Source organism: Anomaloglossus baeobatrachus, chromosome 3 (genome assembly GCF_048569485.1).
Source record: "Anomaloglossus baeobatrachus isolate aAnoBae1 chromosome 3, aAnoBae1.hap1, whole genome shotgun sequence".
NCBI lineage: Eukaryota > Metazoa > Chordata > Amphibia > Anura > Aromobatidae > Anomaloglossus > Anomaloglossus baeobatrachus.
The window spans coordinates 514,155,865-514,175,963 of NC_134355.1; the positions used below are offsets into that span (position 1 = coordinate 514,155,865).

General features: G+C 47.1%; 1 protein-coding gene across 1 annotated transcript in view; it reads right to left on the reverse strand.

The window, feature by feature from the left end:
- Positions 1 to 20,099, reverse strand: part of ARHGEF26 (Rho guanine nucleotide exchange factor 26) — a 237,484-nt gene that overhangs the window by 103,876 nt on the left and 113,509 nt on the right. The window contains exon 10 of the mRNA XM_075340721.1: positions 13,959 to 14,048. Within this exon, the coding sequence (XP_075196836.1) occupies positions 13,959 to 14,048 (90 nt within the window). The remainder of the gene's footprint in view (positions 1 to 13,958; positions 14,049 to 20,099) is intronic.

The window sequence follows — 20,099 nt, forward strand, 5'->3', positions numbered from 1 at the left end:
GATTTGCCCGTGACGCAAAAAGGACGGGGGCGGGTACGATCGATTGTGAAATTGCACAATTGGTCGTACCGTGTAAAGCAGCCTTAAGACTAGGATACTAAAGCACAAGTAAAAAGAAATTGACATGGAAAAGGCAAATTACATTTTCCCTGACACCTTTACATTCCAGTAAAAAAAAAACTATTTGTATGAAGAAAGTTTCTTTTAAAATATTTATACTATGCTGGAATGTTGTAAAATGGCAAAATGCTTTATCATCATCCCCACTGTAAATGCAGGAGGAATGACGTCCAGGATCCTCGATGAACATTTATCTTGTATCATATATACACACAGATGTTAGTTCACAGCTGAGCTCCTGTAATAAAATACTCAGCGATGCACCATATTATAGACCGTCCGCTTATGGTAGAGGAATACTCAATTTCCCAAAATTCAAGTCACAATGGAAGTAATGATAAAAGATTGACCTAACAGGGTGCTGGGAGACGGAGGTTATTGGGGTATTCCAGTTACGATATCAGCTATCCACTAATAATTAAAAAATGATTAGGTTCGCGTGTTCCACTTCTGAAACCCCCACAAATTGCTAGTACATGTACGCTTTGTTACCAATATACCTTCTTGACAAAACACCACGGCAAGGACAAATTGAATGAAGCAGCTGGTTGTGCATGCATCATATAGTTTTGACACTTAACTCACAGTCTATAGCCCTGACCAAGACATCCGAGTGTGACCAGCCGCTCCATCAACACCCCCGGGCGAGCTCGTGCAGGTTTGGGAAAATAAGGGAGAAAATTCTCATTATTGATTTAAGTCTCAGTGCATTGATATAATTATCACCTAGAATACCCTTTCACAGCTTAAAAATCATTAATTCTTAGTTTTATAAAGTCACAGCTTAAGCCTGCAATATACATACAAACGAGGGTTCGCTCAATCATTCAGCTGGTAGCCATCTCATCCATCTGTCCCATGCACAGAAGTGCTCGTTCTGCAGACCACTGTCGTGTTCTCTATGAATGAATCGCTGTCAGAAATGTCTGGCAGGGGCTCATATAAGGGAGATCAAAAGGATCAACAATCCGAAATCGGACATTTTTGAGCCTCAATTCCGCTGATAGTATATTATCCGGTGCCCTTATATACATTAGATAGTCGAAATGAATACCCAGTGAGTTTTGCTAAAATAATCTAATGTGTATGGGGGGCTTTGCTGTTTAGTAAGGACCAAAAAACAAACATGATGCTGCAGGATTGGAACCCTGTGTTCTGCAGAATTATGTCTATTCTGTAAAACGGTCTTCACCAAACCAACACACAATTGTATTGCATATACAGTGGGTACGGAAAGTATTCAGACCCCTTTAAATTTATCACTCTTTGTTTCATTGCAACCATTTGGTGAATTCAAATTTTCCTTGCAGATCGTCTCCAGTTCCATCAGGTTGGATGGTGAACGTTGGTGGACAGACATTTTCAGGTGTCTCCAGAGATACTCAATTGGGTTTAGGTCAAGGCTTTGGCTGGGCTAGTCAAGAATGGTCACAGAGTTGTTCTGAAGCCACTCTTTTGTTATTTTAGCTATGTGCTTAAGGTCATTGTCTTGTTGGAAGGTGAACCTTTGGCCAAGTCTGAGGTCCAGAGCACTCTGGAAGAGGTTTTCTTCCAGGATATCTCTGTACTTAGCCGCATTCATCTTTCCTTCAATTGCAACCAGTCCCTGTAGCTGAAAAACACCCCCATAACATGATGCTGTAATCACTATGTTTCACTGTTGGGATTGTATTGGGCTAGTGATGAGTAGTCCCTGGTTTTCTCCACAAATAACGCATAGAATTATCACCAAAAAGTTCTATCTTCGTCTCATCAGACCAGAAAATCTTCTTTTTTGTAGTCTGGGAGTCCTTTGTGTGTTTTTTGCAAACTCTATGCGGATTTTCATATGTCTTGCACTGAGGAGAGGCTTCTGTCGGGCCACTCTGCCATAAAGGCCCGACTGGTGGAGGGCTGCAGTGATAGTTGACTTTGTGGAACTTTCTCCAATCTCCCTACTGTATCTCTGGAGCTCAGCCACAATGATCTTGGGGTTCTTCTTTACCTCTCTCACCAAGGCTCTTCTCCCAAGACTGCTCAGTTTGACTGGACTAGAAAGAATTCTGGTGGTCCCAAACATCTTCCATTGAAGGATTATAAAGGCCACTGTGCTCTTAGGAACCTTGAGTACTGCAAAAATTATTTTGTAACCTTGGCCAGATCTGTGCCTTGCCAAAATTTTGTCTCAGATCCTTGGGCAGTTCCTTTGACCTCATGATTCTCATTTGGTCTGACGTGCACTTTGAGCTTGACAGGTCTTGTATAGACAAGTGTGTGCCTTTTGCAAATCAAGTCCTATCAGTTTAATTAAACACAGCTGCACTCCAATGAAGGAGTAGAACCATCTCAAGGAGGATCACAAGGAAATGGACAACATGTAACTTAAATATGAGTGTCTGAGTAACGGGTCTGAATGCTTATGACCATGTGATATTTCAGTTTTTCTTGTTTAAAAAATTAGAGAAAAATGTCAACATTTCTGTTTTTTCCCCTGTCAAAATGGGGTGCAGAGTGTACATTACTGAGAAAATAAAAAATGATCTCTAAGTCAAAACTGGGTACTGCAAATCTTTTTACTCATCTCTAAACCATTGGCTTTACTAGACATATTTAAAGAACGTTCTTTTGCCTGACATCTATCAGTGCCAATCAGTTTTCTCACTGTACTGAAAAGCTCATCCGACTTCCATTGTTTACGTAATAAAATAATGAAATAAATTAGCTCAAAACAGAACTACAACCGTATGTTGTTCTCATAACTATTAGCCGGCTCAGGCCTAAACGTAGATATGATGATGAAGGTAGGATCTGTGTAATGGTTACACCTACATGAAGAAAACAACATAAAGGGTATGTGCACACACAGAAGATTTGTTTCTTGAGCAAAAACGCACCCTCTGGCCGAAATAACGCAGCTTTGGCTGAAAAAAAAAAGCATAAAAAATGCATGTGTTTTTGCTGCTTTTCGGTGTGTTTTGCCCCTGCATCTTTTGCTTTTTTTTTCTTTTTAATACTGTCAAATGGCAAAACGCAGGGGAAAAAGAAAAGTGACATGCTGCTTCTTTTTTCGGCAACCAAAACTGCAAGTAAATAAGAAGTAAAGTGCGCCCAGTATTTGTGAAATCTCAGACTTTGCTGGGGAAGGACTTCATGCATTTTAGGACAACAAACTGCTCCTAAAAACGCTGCAAAAATGCGGCCAAAAACGCAGTGTGCGCACAGGGACTAACACACATCTGTAACCAGAAGCATGCAGATCCATATTAGACAAACATAGGGCACAGCACTCTCTACAGCAACAGCAAAACACAATGAAAAAGCCTCTGTCCACCTCCTAAACGAACACTTAGAAATGCATCGCAGACAAACAAAATCGTCGCTGTCTATTCCCAAGTGCACAGACTAAACCAGTTTCTCAGGTGTACGAAGTCCCTGCACTAGATAAAAGGTCACATAGCATAGAAACATAGCATGTCCGTGAATCACTGCGCAATAACATTTAGCGTCAATAAAAACTTAAATGCACAGCTACATTTCAGAAACACATCGCAGAGAGGTTTTTTCTTACCCCAGGCAAGGGTTCAGTATGCTGCACTAGTCTTGTCACTGAAATGATCAGCAAGTAATAAATGATATTTGCAGCCTGATGCTGCCTGCAGGTGTGACTGACTGGTTCATTGTATTGTTAGAAAGCTATATGCTGTAATGGGAGAGCCTTGTGGGGGCACACTCATACAATGTCTATGGCCTGCAGATCACCAGCCTCACGTCTGGGTGGACCCAAATAATATTCAGTGTCGGTGGGAGACTGTGCACACAGACACTCGCCACTCCAAGCATCTGAAGAGTCACTGTGACAAGTCAGAGGTTCTCAATACCCATGGGGACACTCAGGAAAGGTTCAAAAAGCTTATATCAACTGAGAGTAAATAAGACAGAATAACATGTCCCATAAAAACATGTTAATTTGGGAGCTTCTGCGTCCAGGAATGTTAAATTAGTATTTTCGTTTGTGAATCAGCTATTTTAACCCCTAAACCTTGTTCATACATACTTTGTTGGGGCGGGAAAAAAAATAAAACACTTATCATACATATAATTACTATAGATAATATTTGATGTGGTAGATGCTATACAGCGCAAAATAACTTCTCAATGTATGTAATGAATTGACCTGGTATTAGAACCTAACCAATTTGTTTTGTAGTGAAAACTTTCTCGGCTACAGGCAGCCATGTCTATAAAATAAGTAGCACTGATGGAGGGGAATTCTATGGTGAGAAGCCTCCACACTGCTCTTGGCTTTGGTGTCCTCAAGAAAATAAAACACATTTCCATTGATGCTCTATTCATAAAGGGATTTTCCACTTTTGGAGAACCCCTAGTTCCCGATTTCACTTGGTATAAAAAAAAAATCCTAACAAAACAGAAAAACTGGTTTACTCACCTGCCCCAGGTCCAGTATTAAACCTCCACCATGTTCACAGCATCTTTGTCTGCAGCGCTGCCATCACGTCCATAGCTCTGCAGCTAATCAATGAGCAGGGATTCTATGAGCAGATTGTGCTATCAATTTGGACAAAGTTACTGTCCTCCGTCTGACTGTAGTGCTGTCAGTGCGACCCCAATGCTGCAGACACCGAGAGAGTCCGTGCTAAACCCAGCAAGGGTGAGGAAAGCGCAATGTGTGTGTTTTTTTTTTATAACAAACTGCAGCTGAGGTGCAGGGGTCTTTTGAAACCCAAAAAGCTTAAACTCTATCCTGGAATAGTGCAGCTAATTATAGTCACTTTAGATAATTGACATATCACTTCAGAACCGTGCACCTATATTATGAACACGTTTCATAAAGAAAGACTATATTACGTACCGGTAATGGGATTTTCCTGAGTCCACGACAGCATCCACGAGAGAGGGATCCGCCCCCTTCAGGACAGGAAACCTACAGATAAAAAGGGGCGGTCCCCCTCCCTCATCAGTTGGTTGCAGAGACCGGGAGAGGAACCGCCAAAGAATTAGTAAATAACACAGACCAATCCCAGGACACCGAAGCGTGAGAAAAAACAAACAAAGAAAGGGCAGGGGTGTAAAGGGTGCTGTCGTGGACTCAGGAAAATCCCATTACCGGTACGTAATATAGTCTTTTCCTTTCGTCACGACAGCACCCACGAGAGACTTAGAGAGAAGACACACTGAGGGCGGGACAACCACGGGAAGAGCCAAGCTGCCAAACAGAAGGCCAGTGGAAGAACCAAAGGTCAGCCGGCAGAGCCCGGAAAGTGGAAGGAGAAGACCAGATCACAGTCCCACCAAACCGTTGAGGAGACATCCGCCACAGCCACCAAGTAGGAGGCCACCTCGCAGGAGAACGATCCGTCACCGGGGAGGACAGGAGAACAGGCTGCACCACCGACGCGAGGGAAACCGAAGCCCACAGCCACCGGGGCAAAGGATGGCACGACACCAGAGGAGCACAGCCGGAACCCTGAAAGACAAAAAACAAAAAAGACCCATCCAGCCGCCAAGGGGCCGCCGAGCGACGCGGGGGGGGGGTGGGGGGGGAGCGCCCCCCCAAGCAAGGACGCGAAAGGAAGGAAGGGAGAAAGAGCGCACGACAGAGAGGGGCAAGAAAGGGCGCAAAGGGGAGGGCGCCCAACCCCAGAGCAAGACCCCCGGGAGGAGAGCCGGTAGACGGACCGGCTGGCAGTGGCCCCCAGACGGAAGGTAGCGCATAACCCCACAGAACCCGCAAGACGGGATGTAAACAGGGCGCCCAGGGCAGAAACTGTCACCCGGAGGGGACCGACCGAGAGACCCAAAACCCCACCCGACAGGAGAATGGCAGAACAGAGGACAACTGAACACAGCAGACGAGGAGGTAGGAAGAGAGGCCAGGAAGAGCAACCACAGCCGACCACAAGGTTGAGTGCGGACAGGCGGCCTACAACGCAGCATCAGCAACGCCCCGACAAAAACACACCAGCAAGGGGAGGCCTGCGATGCGGGGCGGGAGGAAGGGACTCCGCGACAGGAGGGCTGGCCGGGACGGAAGAACCCAGGGGCCCGGAACAAGCACGCCACCAGGAGGGAGAACCAGGGACGGCAGGGCTGGAAAGGAGCAGAAAGGAACACCAGAAGCGAAGCACGAAGCCCGAGGCGTCAGGGCCGGCGCAAGGCCAGGGAGGCGCAAGGCGGCAGAGGCGGAAGCCAGAACACAGGCCCCGGAGGTCCAAAGGCCACTGAGGCCCGGAGGCACAGAGGCCAAGAGACCCCGAGGCCAAGAGGGACAGAGGCCAAGAGGCACAGAGGCCAAGAGACCCCGAGGCCAAGAGGCACAGAGGGCCAGAGACCCAGAGGGCCAGAGACCCAGAGGGCCAGAGACCCAGAGGGCCAGAGACCCAGAGGGCCAGAGACCCAGAGGGCCAGAGGCACAGAAGCCCAGAGGCACAGAAGCCCAGAGGCACAGAAGCCCAGAGGCACAGAAACCCAGAGGCACAGATACCCAGAGGCACAGAAACCCAGAGGCCCAGACGGCCAGAGGCCAAGAGGCCCCGAGGCAGGAGACACAGAGGCCCAGAGGCACAGAGGTCAAGAGACACAGAGGCCAAGAGGCACAGAGGCCAAGAGGCACAGAGGCCAAGAGGCACAGAGGCCAAGAGGCACAGAGGGCAGGAGGCCAGTAGACACAGAGGGCAGGAGACACAGAGGCCCGAGGCCAGGAGGCCCAGAAGCAGGAGGCCAGGAGGCACAGAGGCACGGGGCCCCGAGGCCCAAGGCCGGGAGGGCCAGAGGCCAGGAAGCCACAGAGGCCCAGAAGCCACAAAGGCCATAAAGGCCAGGAGGCCCAGAGACCGGGAAGGCCGGAGGCCAGGAGGCAAGGAAGCAGAGAGGCCAGGAGGCAACATAGGCATGCGGCCAGGAAGCACAAGGCACAGAGGCCCGAGGCCAGGAGGCACCGAGGGCAGGAGGCACCGAGGCCAGGAAGCAGAGAAACCCGAGGCCAGGAGGCAGAGAAGCCTGAAGCCAGGAGGTACAGAGGCCCGAGGCCAGGAGGCACAGAGGCCCAAGGCCAGGAGGCACAGAGGCCCAAGGCCAAGAGGCACCGAGGGACAGAGGCACGAGGACAGGAAGCACGAGGCCAGGAAGCACGAAGCCAAGGAGCACGAGACCAGGAGGCACCGAGGACCGAGGCCCCGAAGCACAGAAGCCCGGAGGCCCAGAGGCCCAGAGGCCACACAGGCGCCGAGGCCACACAGGCGTCGAGGCCACACAGGCGCCGAGGCCACACAGGCGCCGAGGCCACACAGGCGCCGAGGCCACACAGGCGCCGAGGCCACACAGGCGCCGAGGCCACACAGGCGCCGAGGCCACACAGGCGCAGAGGCCACACAGGCGCAGAGGCCACACAGGCGCAGAGGCCACACAGGCGCAGAGGCCACACAGGCGCAGAGGCCACACAGGCGCAGCGGCCAAAAAGGCGCAGAGGCCAAGCAGGCACAGAGGCCAAGAGGCACAGAGGCCAAGAGACACAGAGGCCACACAGGCGCAGAGGCCACACAGGCGCAGAGGCCACACAGGCGCAGAGGCCACACAGGCGCAGAGGCCACACAGGCGCAGAGGCCACACAGGCGCAGAGGCCACACAGGCGCAGAGGCCACACAGGCGCAGCGGCCACACAGGCGCAGAGGTCACACAGTCGCAGAGGCCAAAAAGGCGCAGAGGCCAAAAAGGCGCAGAGGCCAACAGGTACAGAGGCCAAGCAGGCACAGAGGCCAAGCAGGCACAGAGGCCAAGAGGCACAGAGGCCAAACAGGCACAGAGGCCAACAGGCAAAGAGGCCAAACAGGCGCAGAGGCCAAACAGGCGCAGAGGCCACACAGGCACAGAGGCCAAGAGGCACCGAGGCAAACAGGCACCGAGGCAAACAGGCACCGAGGCAAACAGGCACCGAGGCAAACAGGCATGAGGGCCACAGAAGCCAGGAGGCCCCGAGGCCACAAAAGCCAGGAGGCCACAGAAGCCAGGAGGCCAGGAGGCCACAGAAGCCAGGAGGCCACAGAAGCCAGGAGGCCCGAGGCCACAGAAGCCCAGAGGCCACAGAAGCCAAGAGGCCCGGAGCCACAGAATCCAAGAGGCCCGGAGGCCACACAGGCCCGGAGGCCACAAGGCCACCGGGGTCAGGCGACCACAGAGGAGGACACAGAGGCCAGAAGTCCACATAGGCCAGGAGGCCACAGGGGCCAGGAGGCCACAGAGGCCAGGCGGCCACAGGGGCCAGGTTCCACCGAGGCCAGGAGGCCATAGGGGCCAGGAGGCCACAGGGGCCCAGGAGCTCAAAGGCAGGAGGCACAGAGGCCACCGAGCACAGACCAAGAGGGCACCCCCGGCTCACACCCCAGGGCAGACACCACCAGGACGCCGGCCCCAGCACAGCAGGAGGGACGCTGACGGCAGAGGGACTGACCTAGAAGGGGAGCAACCCCGGACAGAAGGGCAGGGGGAAGGGCTGGCAGGGATCGACAGCCGAGCCCCCCCTGAACCGCAGAAGCAGGAGCACAGCTTTCGGGCCACCGATGCGGAGACAGACCGCGGACGCGGCAGGCCCAGGACACGCCGTGCAGCGGCGAAGACGCAGGCACGCGTCAGGGAGAGGCTCCGGCCCGACCGCCATAGACTCACCAGCACCGCAGCGTCCGGCCAGGATGGAGGGGACCACGGGCTTCACTAGGAACCTTCCCGGCCGCTCCCCCAGAAGCGCTTCTGCACACTTCCGGGTCACTGCAGCAGGGAAGCGTGCACAGTCGACGCGGCAGGGCCCCCCCCGCCGCGCACACGATCCGGTAGTAGCACACCCTGCTGCAGGCGTCATATCCCTGGAGGCAAAGCCGGACCAGGAGAAAGAGGACGAGGTTCACCGGAGGACGGAGTCCACGAGGGGAGCTCCACCGACAGTGCTTCCAGATTAAGAGCTCCGCCGTTCCCTTGGAGACCGCACGGACTCACAGGACCCAGGCACTGTAGGTTCCGATCCCAGCAGGACAGGAAACCAACTGATGAGGGAGGGGGACCGCCCCTTTTTATCTGTAGGTTTCCTGTCCTGAAGGGGGCGGATCCTTCTCTCGTGGGTGCTGTCGTGACGAAAGGAAAAGGCGAGCATATTGAACGCTCCAATCATTCTTCACTAAAGCCTGCTTTACACCTTACAATTAGGTATGCGATCTCGTATGCGATGTGACACGCCCAGGTCGCATATGCGATTGAATGAGATTGCACGTAGGTCGTTCATTTGCTGTCACACGTGCGTTAGTAGTCTATGTTAAATTGATCAATTTTGTGTGCGATCCTTTAGATCATGTGTTCTGTGACGTATGCATTGGGCACCCCTTTTTTTTTTTTTATTTATTGACTTGCCAAGCGTGTGTAATGTGTAGGGATGCGTTTTTACTATGTCATCTGCCATTCAGCTCTGCTACATGGCCGCTGACAGCAGACACAGACAGCCATGTAGCAGAGCTGAATGGCAGATGACAGCAGACACAGACAGAGCCGCACTGTCAGAATGAACTCGGGTGAACCTCACCCGACTTCATTGTCATGCTGCGGCTCTATCTGTGTCGCGTCCTGATTAGCGGTCACCCGTGAAGGACTCACCGGTGACCGCTAAACTCCTGAGTAAGTGAATTGAGCAGCCCTCTCTCATACTCACCGATCCCCGATGCGGTGCTGCACGGCATTCACACTGCTCCGGCGGCTTTTACTGTTTTGAAAAAGCCGGCCGCCCATTAAACCATCTCGTATTCCCTGCTGTCCCCGCCCACCAGCGCATATGATTGGTTACAGTGAGACACGCCCCCACGCTGAGTGACAGGTGTCACACTGCACCCAATCACAGCAGCCGGTGGGCGTGTCTATACTGTGCAGTGAAATAAATAATTAAATAATTTAAAAAAACGGCGTGCGGTCACCCCCAATTTTAATACCAGCCAGATAAAGCCATACGGCTGAAGGCTGGTATTCTCAGGATGGGGAGCTCCACGTTATGGGGAGCCCCCCAGCCTAACAATATCAGTCAGCAGCCGCCCAGAATTGCCGCATACATTATATGCGACAGTTCTGGGACTGTACCCGGCTCTGGTGCGTTGGCAAATCGAGGTAATAAGGAGTTATTGGCAGCCCATAGCTGCCAATTAGTCCTAGATTAATCATGTCAGGCGTCTATGAGACACCCTCCATGATTAATCTGTAAATTACAGTAAATAAACACACACACCCGAAAAAATCCTTTATTAGAAATGAAAACACAAACATATACCCTGTTTCACCACTTTAATCAGCCGCAAAAAGCCCTCCTTGTCCGGCGTAATCCAGGATGATGCAGCGTCGCTTCCAGCGCTGCTGCATGGAGGTGACCGGAGCTGCAGCAGACACAGCCGCTCCTGTCACCTCCACACAGCTAATGAAGACAGCCGCGCGATCAGCTGCTGTCACTGAGGTTACCCGCTGTCACTGGATCCAGCGGTGGATGCAGCGGTGGCCGTGGGTAACATCAGTGACAGCTCAGCTGATCGCGCTAATTTACAGATTAATCATGGAGGGTGTCTCATAGACGCCTGACATGATTAATCTAGGACTTATTGGCAGCTATGGGCTGCCAATAACTCCTTATTACCTCGATTTGCCAACGCACCAGGGCAAATCGGGAAGAGCCGGGTACAGTCCCAGAACTGTCGCATATAATGTATGCGGCAATTCTGGGCGGCTGCTGACTGATATTGTTAGGCTGGGAGGCTCCCCATAACGTGGAGCTCCCCATCCTGAGAATACCAGCCTTCAGCCGTATGGCTTTATCTGGCTGGTATTAAAATTGGGGGGGACCGCACGCCGTTTTTTTTAATTATTTAATTATTTATTTCACTGCACAGTATAGACACGCCCAGCGGCTGCTGTGATTGGGTGCAGTGTGACACCTGTCACTCAGCGTGGGGGCGTGTCTCACTGTAACCAATCATAGGCGCCGGTGGGCGGGGAAAGCAGGGAATACGAGATTGTTTAATGGGCGGCCGGCTTTTTCAAACAAGTAAAAGCCGCTGGAGCAGTGTGAATGCCGTGGAGAGCCGGGACGGAGATCGGGGATCGGTGAGTATGAGAGAGGGGGTAAGAGGGATAGACTGACATGGACAGAGAGAGAGGGACAGAGATAGTGACGGACTGACAGAGATTAGTGAATGACAGACATCGTGAGGCGCTTCAGAACGCAGCTTTTCAGCTGCGCTCTGAAGCAGACCTTTTTTAAGCTGCGGTGCAGAGCGCACACCTGCGCACATAGCCTCAGACATCAAAATCGTATGAGGGATGTCACACGTTACAATTGACTATGTTCATACAACAAAACGTCCAATGTATGAGGAATAAACGACGTGTATGCGATCACCGTATTTTCGTTCAATCTTGATTGCACGTAGGTTTCACACGCAAATACGTCACGAACGATGCCGGATGTGCGTCACTTACAACTTGACCCCGACGACGGATTGAAAGATCTATTGAAGCGTTTAAACCAGGCTTTAGATTCAATTGCTTATGACAAACTTAAAAAGAGGTAATGGGGATGAGGACTTAAGTTCTCAACATAACTGTGATTCCCCAAAATGGCGACAACATTGCTCAGACATTTTAAAGGCGTTATCTGGGACATTGCCGTTTTTTTGGCTATGGGCCAAAAACTTACCATGAGGTAGTTGGTAACGGGCTGGCGGTTCTGCCAGAGACAGATCTCTTCCACTCAGGCAGTAATTATTTGACTTCATTTAACCTCACATCAACAGTGCAGCTTCTTCTCTTCCACTCTGCTCGGTCAATGGTGCATCAATCCAGAAGACATGATGATTGACCTCAGGCCACCCGCAGTTAGGCAGTGGGGAGCCAGCTGTCAATCAGCAGGACATCGGCATGACTGCATAGTAGAGGGGAAAAGAAGAAGCTGCACTGATGATATAACATCACAAGGAGCAGGAGAATCACCAGGGGGTGCGGGCCCTTATGACTGGGAACAGATTCTCGCAACACAAAACAAGCAGGTAATTAACAACTATCTGAAGTCATATTCTAAAGCCCCATAATCCTGGATAACACCCTTTATACTAACGACTGAAGCAATTCTCCAATTTTACAGACAGAAATAAAAAAAAGCCTTTAGACAGAAATATTTTATTATTATTTGTTGGTCAATAATTCCAAATAATTTCTGAATATTAAAAAATGTCTAATGCTATTAAATTGTAACCTTATTTCAGCTTCTAAAGCTACCAAGTAATATGACAAAATCTGCACCAGTTTTCTCCATTGACTGACAATTATTTAAGGTTATCACTTATCCACACAATGGCTCTCGGTGATCAAGTGTTACACAGCGGATTCTAGACACCTATTCTCCTTCTCAGTTGGATTGTGTCAAAGTGGTCAGGCGTTTAGGTACATGCCTTGATCACAATGCGTTCTAGACAGTGTCATTCCTCTTCCACAGGAAAATGTAGCTGCCTGTGCCCACCATCAGGGTTCTGGGTGCAGTGGATTGCACCCAGAATCCACAATCAAAAATGGACATACTGCGGATAGGAAAGCCGTGCAGCATGTCACTTTACAAAAGAAGCACAGGAGATTTCTATAAATTCCATCCACTGTGCTTATACTGTACAACGCAGCATTTTGGATGCAGCGAAAATACACTGCTTCCAAAACGCTGCAATCACTGATCGTGGTAACATGCCTTAATGTGGCGTGGGGTGGTAGCAGTGGGCGAGGTACTTGTCTCTTACACCCCAGTGAGTTACATGGAGGTGGGGGTCCTGTCTGGGTCTGAACTTGTGCTACGGGAGCATTACGCCCTTGCAGGCCGCATGATGCCAGTGACTTTGCAGGCCAGGACCAGATATTAGACTGTTCAATGAGGGAGACCACCACTTAAAAATTAACTCTTTACTGGTCAATAACTTGGTAGCGATGTTGTACAGCAAATAGCGGGTGCATAGCTTCACAAACGTTTCCTTTACAACACGGCTTATTTTCATAATCTCTTTTCTTTTTCAAGCCTACCTGTCACAATTTCAATGTCTCTCAGTTCCCTCACCACAACCCAGCTCAGTACTACAGTCCAGTTAGTGAGAGTCCTACTCTTAACCCACAGTTCCGAGTCTTCATCATTTTAACCCTTTAACAACGAATGACGTACTATATCCGCCATGCGTTGTCTCCCTGCCTTTGATGCAGGCTTGCACACCCAGTCCGCCTATTTCCCTGCACGTTAACTGATTTAAATCAGCCGACATCTGCCTCTAACAGGCAGATATCAACTGTTCACTGCTCTAGTCACTGTTGAAGATTCTTTAATAAATTCACATCACCTTGAGTGTCAAGTATTTTCCTATGTGATCTCTGGACAGGAAATTGTCTCAGTCCCTTCAATTTGGCCCCTCCCACTCTGGAATAGTCCCAAACATTAATGCTAACTCTCCCTACTGTTGAGGAAAACACAATCTATCACTAATAACATGTCAGAATTCACATGACACATCATAACAGTACTTGTGTCTTCAAAGGGTAATATGGGCAGCATGTCCATCTTCTTACACAGACATCCAATAATTATATATATTTATCCAAAAAACAGAAAAAACAAATGTGGCACTAATAAAGTGATACTATGTATTTAGTGGGAAATCCCTGCAACTATATGCAATACTGATACTGAGCTGCTTCAATTTCAATTGTTCAAAAAATATTTCAGTAAATACATTCGGCATCAGTATATGAAGCCAAGTACAAATCAGAAAGCAAATTGTAAAGCAATTGAAAGCAAATACCTTTATTTTAAACTCCAACTGGGAGTTAATGGTCACCATCATTTCTGTTCTTTCCATCTTCCGTGCTCCTTCATTGCACAGACGCACCAGCTATGGGAGAATCAATATTTTAAAGTATGATTAAATTAATGAATATTAAAACAGAAGAAACATAATAGTACTAAGGTAATATAATCTCTCTCCTTGACCCAGGAAACCCTATTTAAACACTGTGGCCTATTATCTAAAACTAACGCAAAAAATATATATATTAATTATAGTAAAAACTGAAATATTTCACAAAATGTCAAAGTATCTGAAGCGTTAACAGCATGCGGTCCAAACCATTTTTCAATATCTATTTTATACAGACGAAAGTATACGGACACCTTTAGTATGCTTTATGACTAAATTCATAGGAACTAAATGTGTTGGTCACCCCCTTCCCAAACAAAACAGAAGAACATTTTGTCAGGTCAGACACTGATGTCCGAGAAGGCCTGGCTCGCAGTCTCCGTTGTAGTTCATCTAAAAGTTATTCCATGGAGTCAGGGGGTCAGAGCTCTGTGCAGACCAGTCAAGTTTTTCCAAGCCATTCACAAAAAAACATCAATATCGGGCCCCAGACAGTTTGAACCTAAAACTGTCTAAAATATTTTTGGTATGCTAAAGTATTAAGATTTCTCTTCACTGGAACTAAGGGGAGTCCAACCCCTGAAAATAACCCCATACCATTATTACGTCTCCACCAAACATTTCACACGGATGGCATCCTATTACAGGAACCACACATACAGTGAGCTCTTTAAGGATAGTTTCACACATCAGTGTTTTCGCCGGATTGGCAGATCCAGCTCATACCAGTACAGTGTGATACAGTACAACGGTAGCGCGGCAACTTCCGGGTCACATGCTCCAATCACATGACCGCATGTGACTGGAGCTTGTTGCGCTGCCATTGTATGGTACACTGTACTGGAGTGCGCCGGATCCGCCAACCCGGCGAAAAGCCGGATGTGAGAAACATCCCTAAAACGACCTATTGTATCTTAAATGTTTGTGAAAGGTGGATTGCACGGCTCGGGCCTGGATTATGTATACCTGTAGCAATAGGACTGAATGCAAAATCTGATTCAAAGAATAAAAAGTGTCCCCCAATAATTTGGTCCACATATTGTACTCAAAGTAGTGCTCCTCTTAACTACTACCCCTGTCTCTTTATTATAAAACTGTTATTAACTTATTATTTCCTTTCGATTTCTGCATCTTTATTACCCTGAATATATCTACAATGCAATGAGAGAACCTTCCTTTATTAAAAGGGTTGTCCACTACTCGGACAACCCCTTCTCAATCACAATGTTTCCCCCAAGTAAAATAATCCCACCTACACTTACCTCCAGTAGCAGCAACTTTCCAGCGGTTTAGGCACTGGTTCTCTAGGGGAAAGCAATAACTAAGGCCAATTAGCGACAGTTTCATTCTCCCCTCCTTCTGAGAAATCAGATATCCGGAAGAAGTAAGAGAACAGTAGAAGGGACAGTAAAGTGTCAGCTCATTGACTGCAAGGATCACGTGAGATAAAATAACGCAACCCCCAAGAGAGCCAGTTGCGACATAGCTGGAAAGCGCCAACGCCAGAGAGGAGTATAACCGATATTATTTTACATGGGAGACATAGTGATTGAAAAAGGGTTGTCAAACTAGTGAAGAACCTCTTTAACGGGATCCTGTCACCAGGAATTTCCCCTATAAGCTGTGGCCACCACCAGTCAACTCTTATATACAGCATTGTAGAATACTGTAAATAAGTGCCCAGGCCGCTCTGTAGATAGGAAAAAAAAAATCTTTTATTATACTCACCTGCAGGGTTGGTGGGGTCCGATGGGCATACCTGGTCTCGGGTCCGGCGCCTCCTATCTTCCTTCTATTGCCATCCTCCTTCCCTGCTCCATGGGAATGACGCATCCTATGTCATCCACACAGAGGCCTCCATTGCGCTCCTGCGCCCAAACACTTTGGTCTGCCCTGCTGAGGGTAGATCAAAGTATATTGTAGAGCGCATGCGGTCTTTGACATTTCCTTGTGCCTGCACATTACAGCACTTTGATCTGCCCTCAGCAGGGCACAGAGAAGTGCACGTGCACAAGAGTGCAATGGAGGCCTCTGTGTGGATGAAGTAGGATGTGTCATATACAAGGATAAGCGACGGAGGAAGGCAATGGAAGAAAGATAGAAAGTGCCAGACGGAGACCAGCGCCACACATCAGACCCGACCGCCCAGCCGGAGAGTATAATAAAATATGTTTTTTTACGTTATACAGAGCAGCATGGGCACTTATATACAGTATTATAGAATAGTATATTTAAGGGCTGACTGGTAGTGGCCACAGCTTATAGAGGACAAAATTAGTGCCAGGTTCCCTTTAATAAAGATTTAAACATGGGTCATATAAAGAATTGCTAAATCATCTTAGGAGTATAGAAGAGACTATGTAATATTTGTTATCAGAGAAATCTGCATTATTATCCACTCATAAGACACTTGTTCCTCTTATGCACGCTTCCTGAACTTATTACACACTCTGAAAATACAGCTCAGATGCACTGCCAGCTCCCTGTGGTGTCATGCCACATAGCGCATTACAATCTATGAAGGGGCAAGAAGGAGAGAGGAGAGCAGTGACAAAACAGGCAGAGGGAGACACAGAAAGATCATGTTGAGCTTTCTAACAAATATTTTAACTCAAGCTGGATTCACATCTACACCACTGATCACTACGACTGTGTAATCAACACCATATTGCTGCCTGTGTCTGTGTGCTAAAAAACAGGAATGAAGAGCAGGAATTGCTTTTTGTGTGCCGTGATGTGTATGGGGACATAATAGCAGCTAGTCTCCTTCCACCAGCTCCGAGTGGACTGCAAATTAGAGATATATAGATAAAGCTTGCAGAGTGTAAAAATGGTGAAAAATGTAGGTGACAAGTAATTGCCAAAATTAATGTTATACAACATGAAGGACAGCTTTTTCTGAAAAAGTATTGAACGTGTGGTTACTCTTAAAAACAACAGGGATTAATGAAGAAAATCATTCAGAATAATTCTGGCCAAAGCCTCAGGGAAAGGTGATGTCAATTTCTAGAATGTAGAGCGGTGAATCTTTGAAGACAAGAACTGACATAAGAACCATTTCTAAGTGAAGGCACCAGATGAATTTGTGGCTGCCACATGTAAATAAGGATTAGTTTACTACAGCCTGCAGGTTGAAGATCTGAATAGTCCAGAACAAGTCGCTTTCCTCGGGTGTATGAGCCAAAACTGACAAGAATGCTGAGCGCCTAGGGTGGTGTTCAGTCATAACATGTGCTGCACCTCAGCTCATAACTTCTATGAGTTCATCAGACACACGTTACCTGCATATCTGATGGTTTTCAATGCACATTGCTACTGTAAGGCCTGCTAACAAAGGAAAGGCCTTCCCAATCAGCCTAGGACAGGATCCCATCATACAGCCATAAATATGTCACATACAGATACAAGGCGGCCATGTGATGAACCATTCAGCTGCAGTAATGACAGCGTCTGATGATATGTCTCCTGATCTCTGTCACCTGCAGTAAACTGCAATTTCCTAACTATGGGGGGGAGACTATGGAGAGGAGCACAAATTCAGCCATTAAAATGGAAACTTGTATGGACCCCCCAATCAGATAAATACCCATTCATGTTTAGGTAAGATATTCAAGCTATGTTATCTTGTAGGAATACAGCAAGAAGACATAAGGGGCATCAGTAATTCAAGGCTTTAGTTATTATGCCGACTGTGAAATAAATTTTGCTAAATTAATCAATAGAGATGAGTGGATCCATGAAAGTTCGGTTCGGTGGGTTCAGCCGGACTTTAGATAATGTTCTATTCTGGACCGGAACCGCATTGGAAGTCACTGATTGGGCAGTTGAGATCTCCGCCCACACATAGGTAGCCATAAACAGAGTACTTCCGGGGGGAGGGCCTAAGGTGGAGGGGACAGAGGGCAAAGATTATTCCATTTTTTTTCTGGTGCACACTACATGTCATCACGGTGGTTTTACCCCTAGCGCGGACTGTTCAAACACTGCAAGAGGCTCGCACTGCGCTGTGGACCGAGCGTACCGGAGCACAGCGAAGCTCGCGCAAGTGGTTTGCATACGCACAGCACCGAACTTCGAATTTAAACACTAATTTTTTATTTTGTTGTGTAAAGCAGGGCTGTGGAGTCGGTAAGCCAAACCTTCGACTCCGACTCCGACTCCGACTCCTCAAATTCTCTTGCACCGACTCCGACTCCGACTCCGACTCCGACTCCGACTCCGACTCCGACTCCGACTCCGACTCCGACTCCGACTCCGACTCCGACTCCGACTCCGACTCCGACTCCGACTCCGACTCCGACTCCGACTCCGACTCCGACTCCGACTCCGACTCCTACATATATTGCTTATAGTTAGGTGAAAAATTTATTGTAGTACATGAATATGTGTATGTGAACATCAGACATTTAATAATTTTTATGATACAATAATCAAGATATTTGGATAGAACATAAAATATATTTATTGGAATACAACTTTAGAACACAAAAAACTGTAATAAATTGTAAATATGTAATACACTATGTAATATACAGTAGATTACATATATATCTTGTGTGTGTGTATATACACTGTATATATATATATATTATATATATTACATATTTACAATTTATTAGTTTTTTTGTGTTCTAAAGTTGTATTCCAATAAATATTTTATGTTCTATCCAAATATCTTGATTATTGTATCATAAAAACAATTAAATGTCTGATGTTCACATTGTACTACAATAAATTTTTCACTTAAATATAAGCATTATACTAAATGTTGTTATTTAGTAAAATATTCAGCACATTCTGCATTGCACTCCTGTCCCCAATTTATTATATATTTTAGGAGTCGGAGTCGGTGCATTTTATACCGACTCCGACTCCACCAAAATGAGCTCCGACTCCGACTCCGACTCCACGACTCCGACTCCGACTCCACAGCCCTGGTGTAAAGTCTGTATTCGGTACAAACACTGAACTTTAAAGTTCAGGCTCGCTCATCTCTATTAATCAACCAGCAAAGAACATGCATTTTTTCTATTTTATTCATTGATGGGCATTTCCTATGAGGTTTTTAGGTTGACCACGAGGCGTACTTTAATTGCGAGCTAATTCATTGAAGACAATCTTTCACGTGCTTTTCAGTAATGTGCTTATGCTTTAGCATTCTGGAGTTCATTGTCAAAATGTAGTTCCCCAGAGCCCCGCATACAAGCACTTCTTGTAAGCCCATATGTTTCTCAATTCGCCTTGGGGAAAATAAACTTCCTTTAATATCAATGCATAATGTTGATAAACTTCAGCCATCTTCAATCAACATGTTTCCTAAACTATGCAATCTTTAAACAAGTTATCTAATTCTGTGCAGCAGAACATGCAAGTATTTCAAGCAATTAGCCAGTTCATTAGGCTTTCATCCAGACAACATGAACTTTACTATCCATAATTTGAAAGAACATCTCTCCACACATTGTGACCTCAAATGTTCTGAAAGGCAGGAGAACCTAGCCAGCAAATACTACAAAACCGTCTTTATACTGCTCAGGGATGATTCCACATCTATTTTACTTTAGCTTAAAGCCGATTCCTCACCAGAATTCACAATACAAACTGCAAACCTCATAAAACAGATAAACTTCTGGGAGTTGGAGATTACAGCATCTGCGGTAAAAAAAACGCACCAAAACCGTGTGAAAAACGCATGCGGGTTTGCCGCAGTTTGGTCCCTGCTAGTTTTTATGCTGTAACTGCAATAATATATAAATAAAGCACGTTGAAAAAGTAAAATAAAAAAAATAAAAAAAAATAGATAAATGGATAGATAGATAGCTAGATAATGGATAGATAATGGATAGATAAATAGATAGATAATGGATAGATAATAGACAGATAGGAGGGATAGATAGATAATCAATAGATTGATCTGTCCTCTATCAATCAATATATAAAGTCCCTGTGAGGACACGGCAGTTCTATCTGGTGTGTGCTTATTCACTTTACTTAAGGGTTAATCATGAAAGCTGTCTCATAGACGCT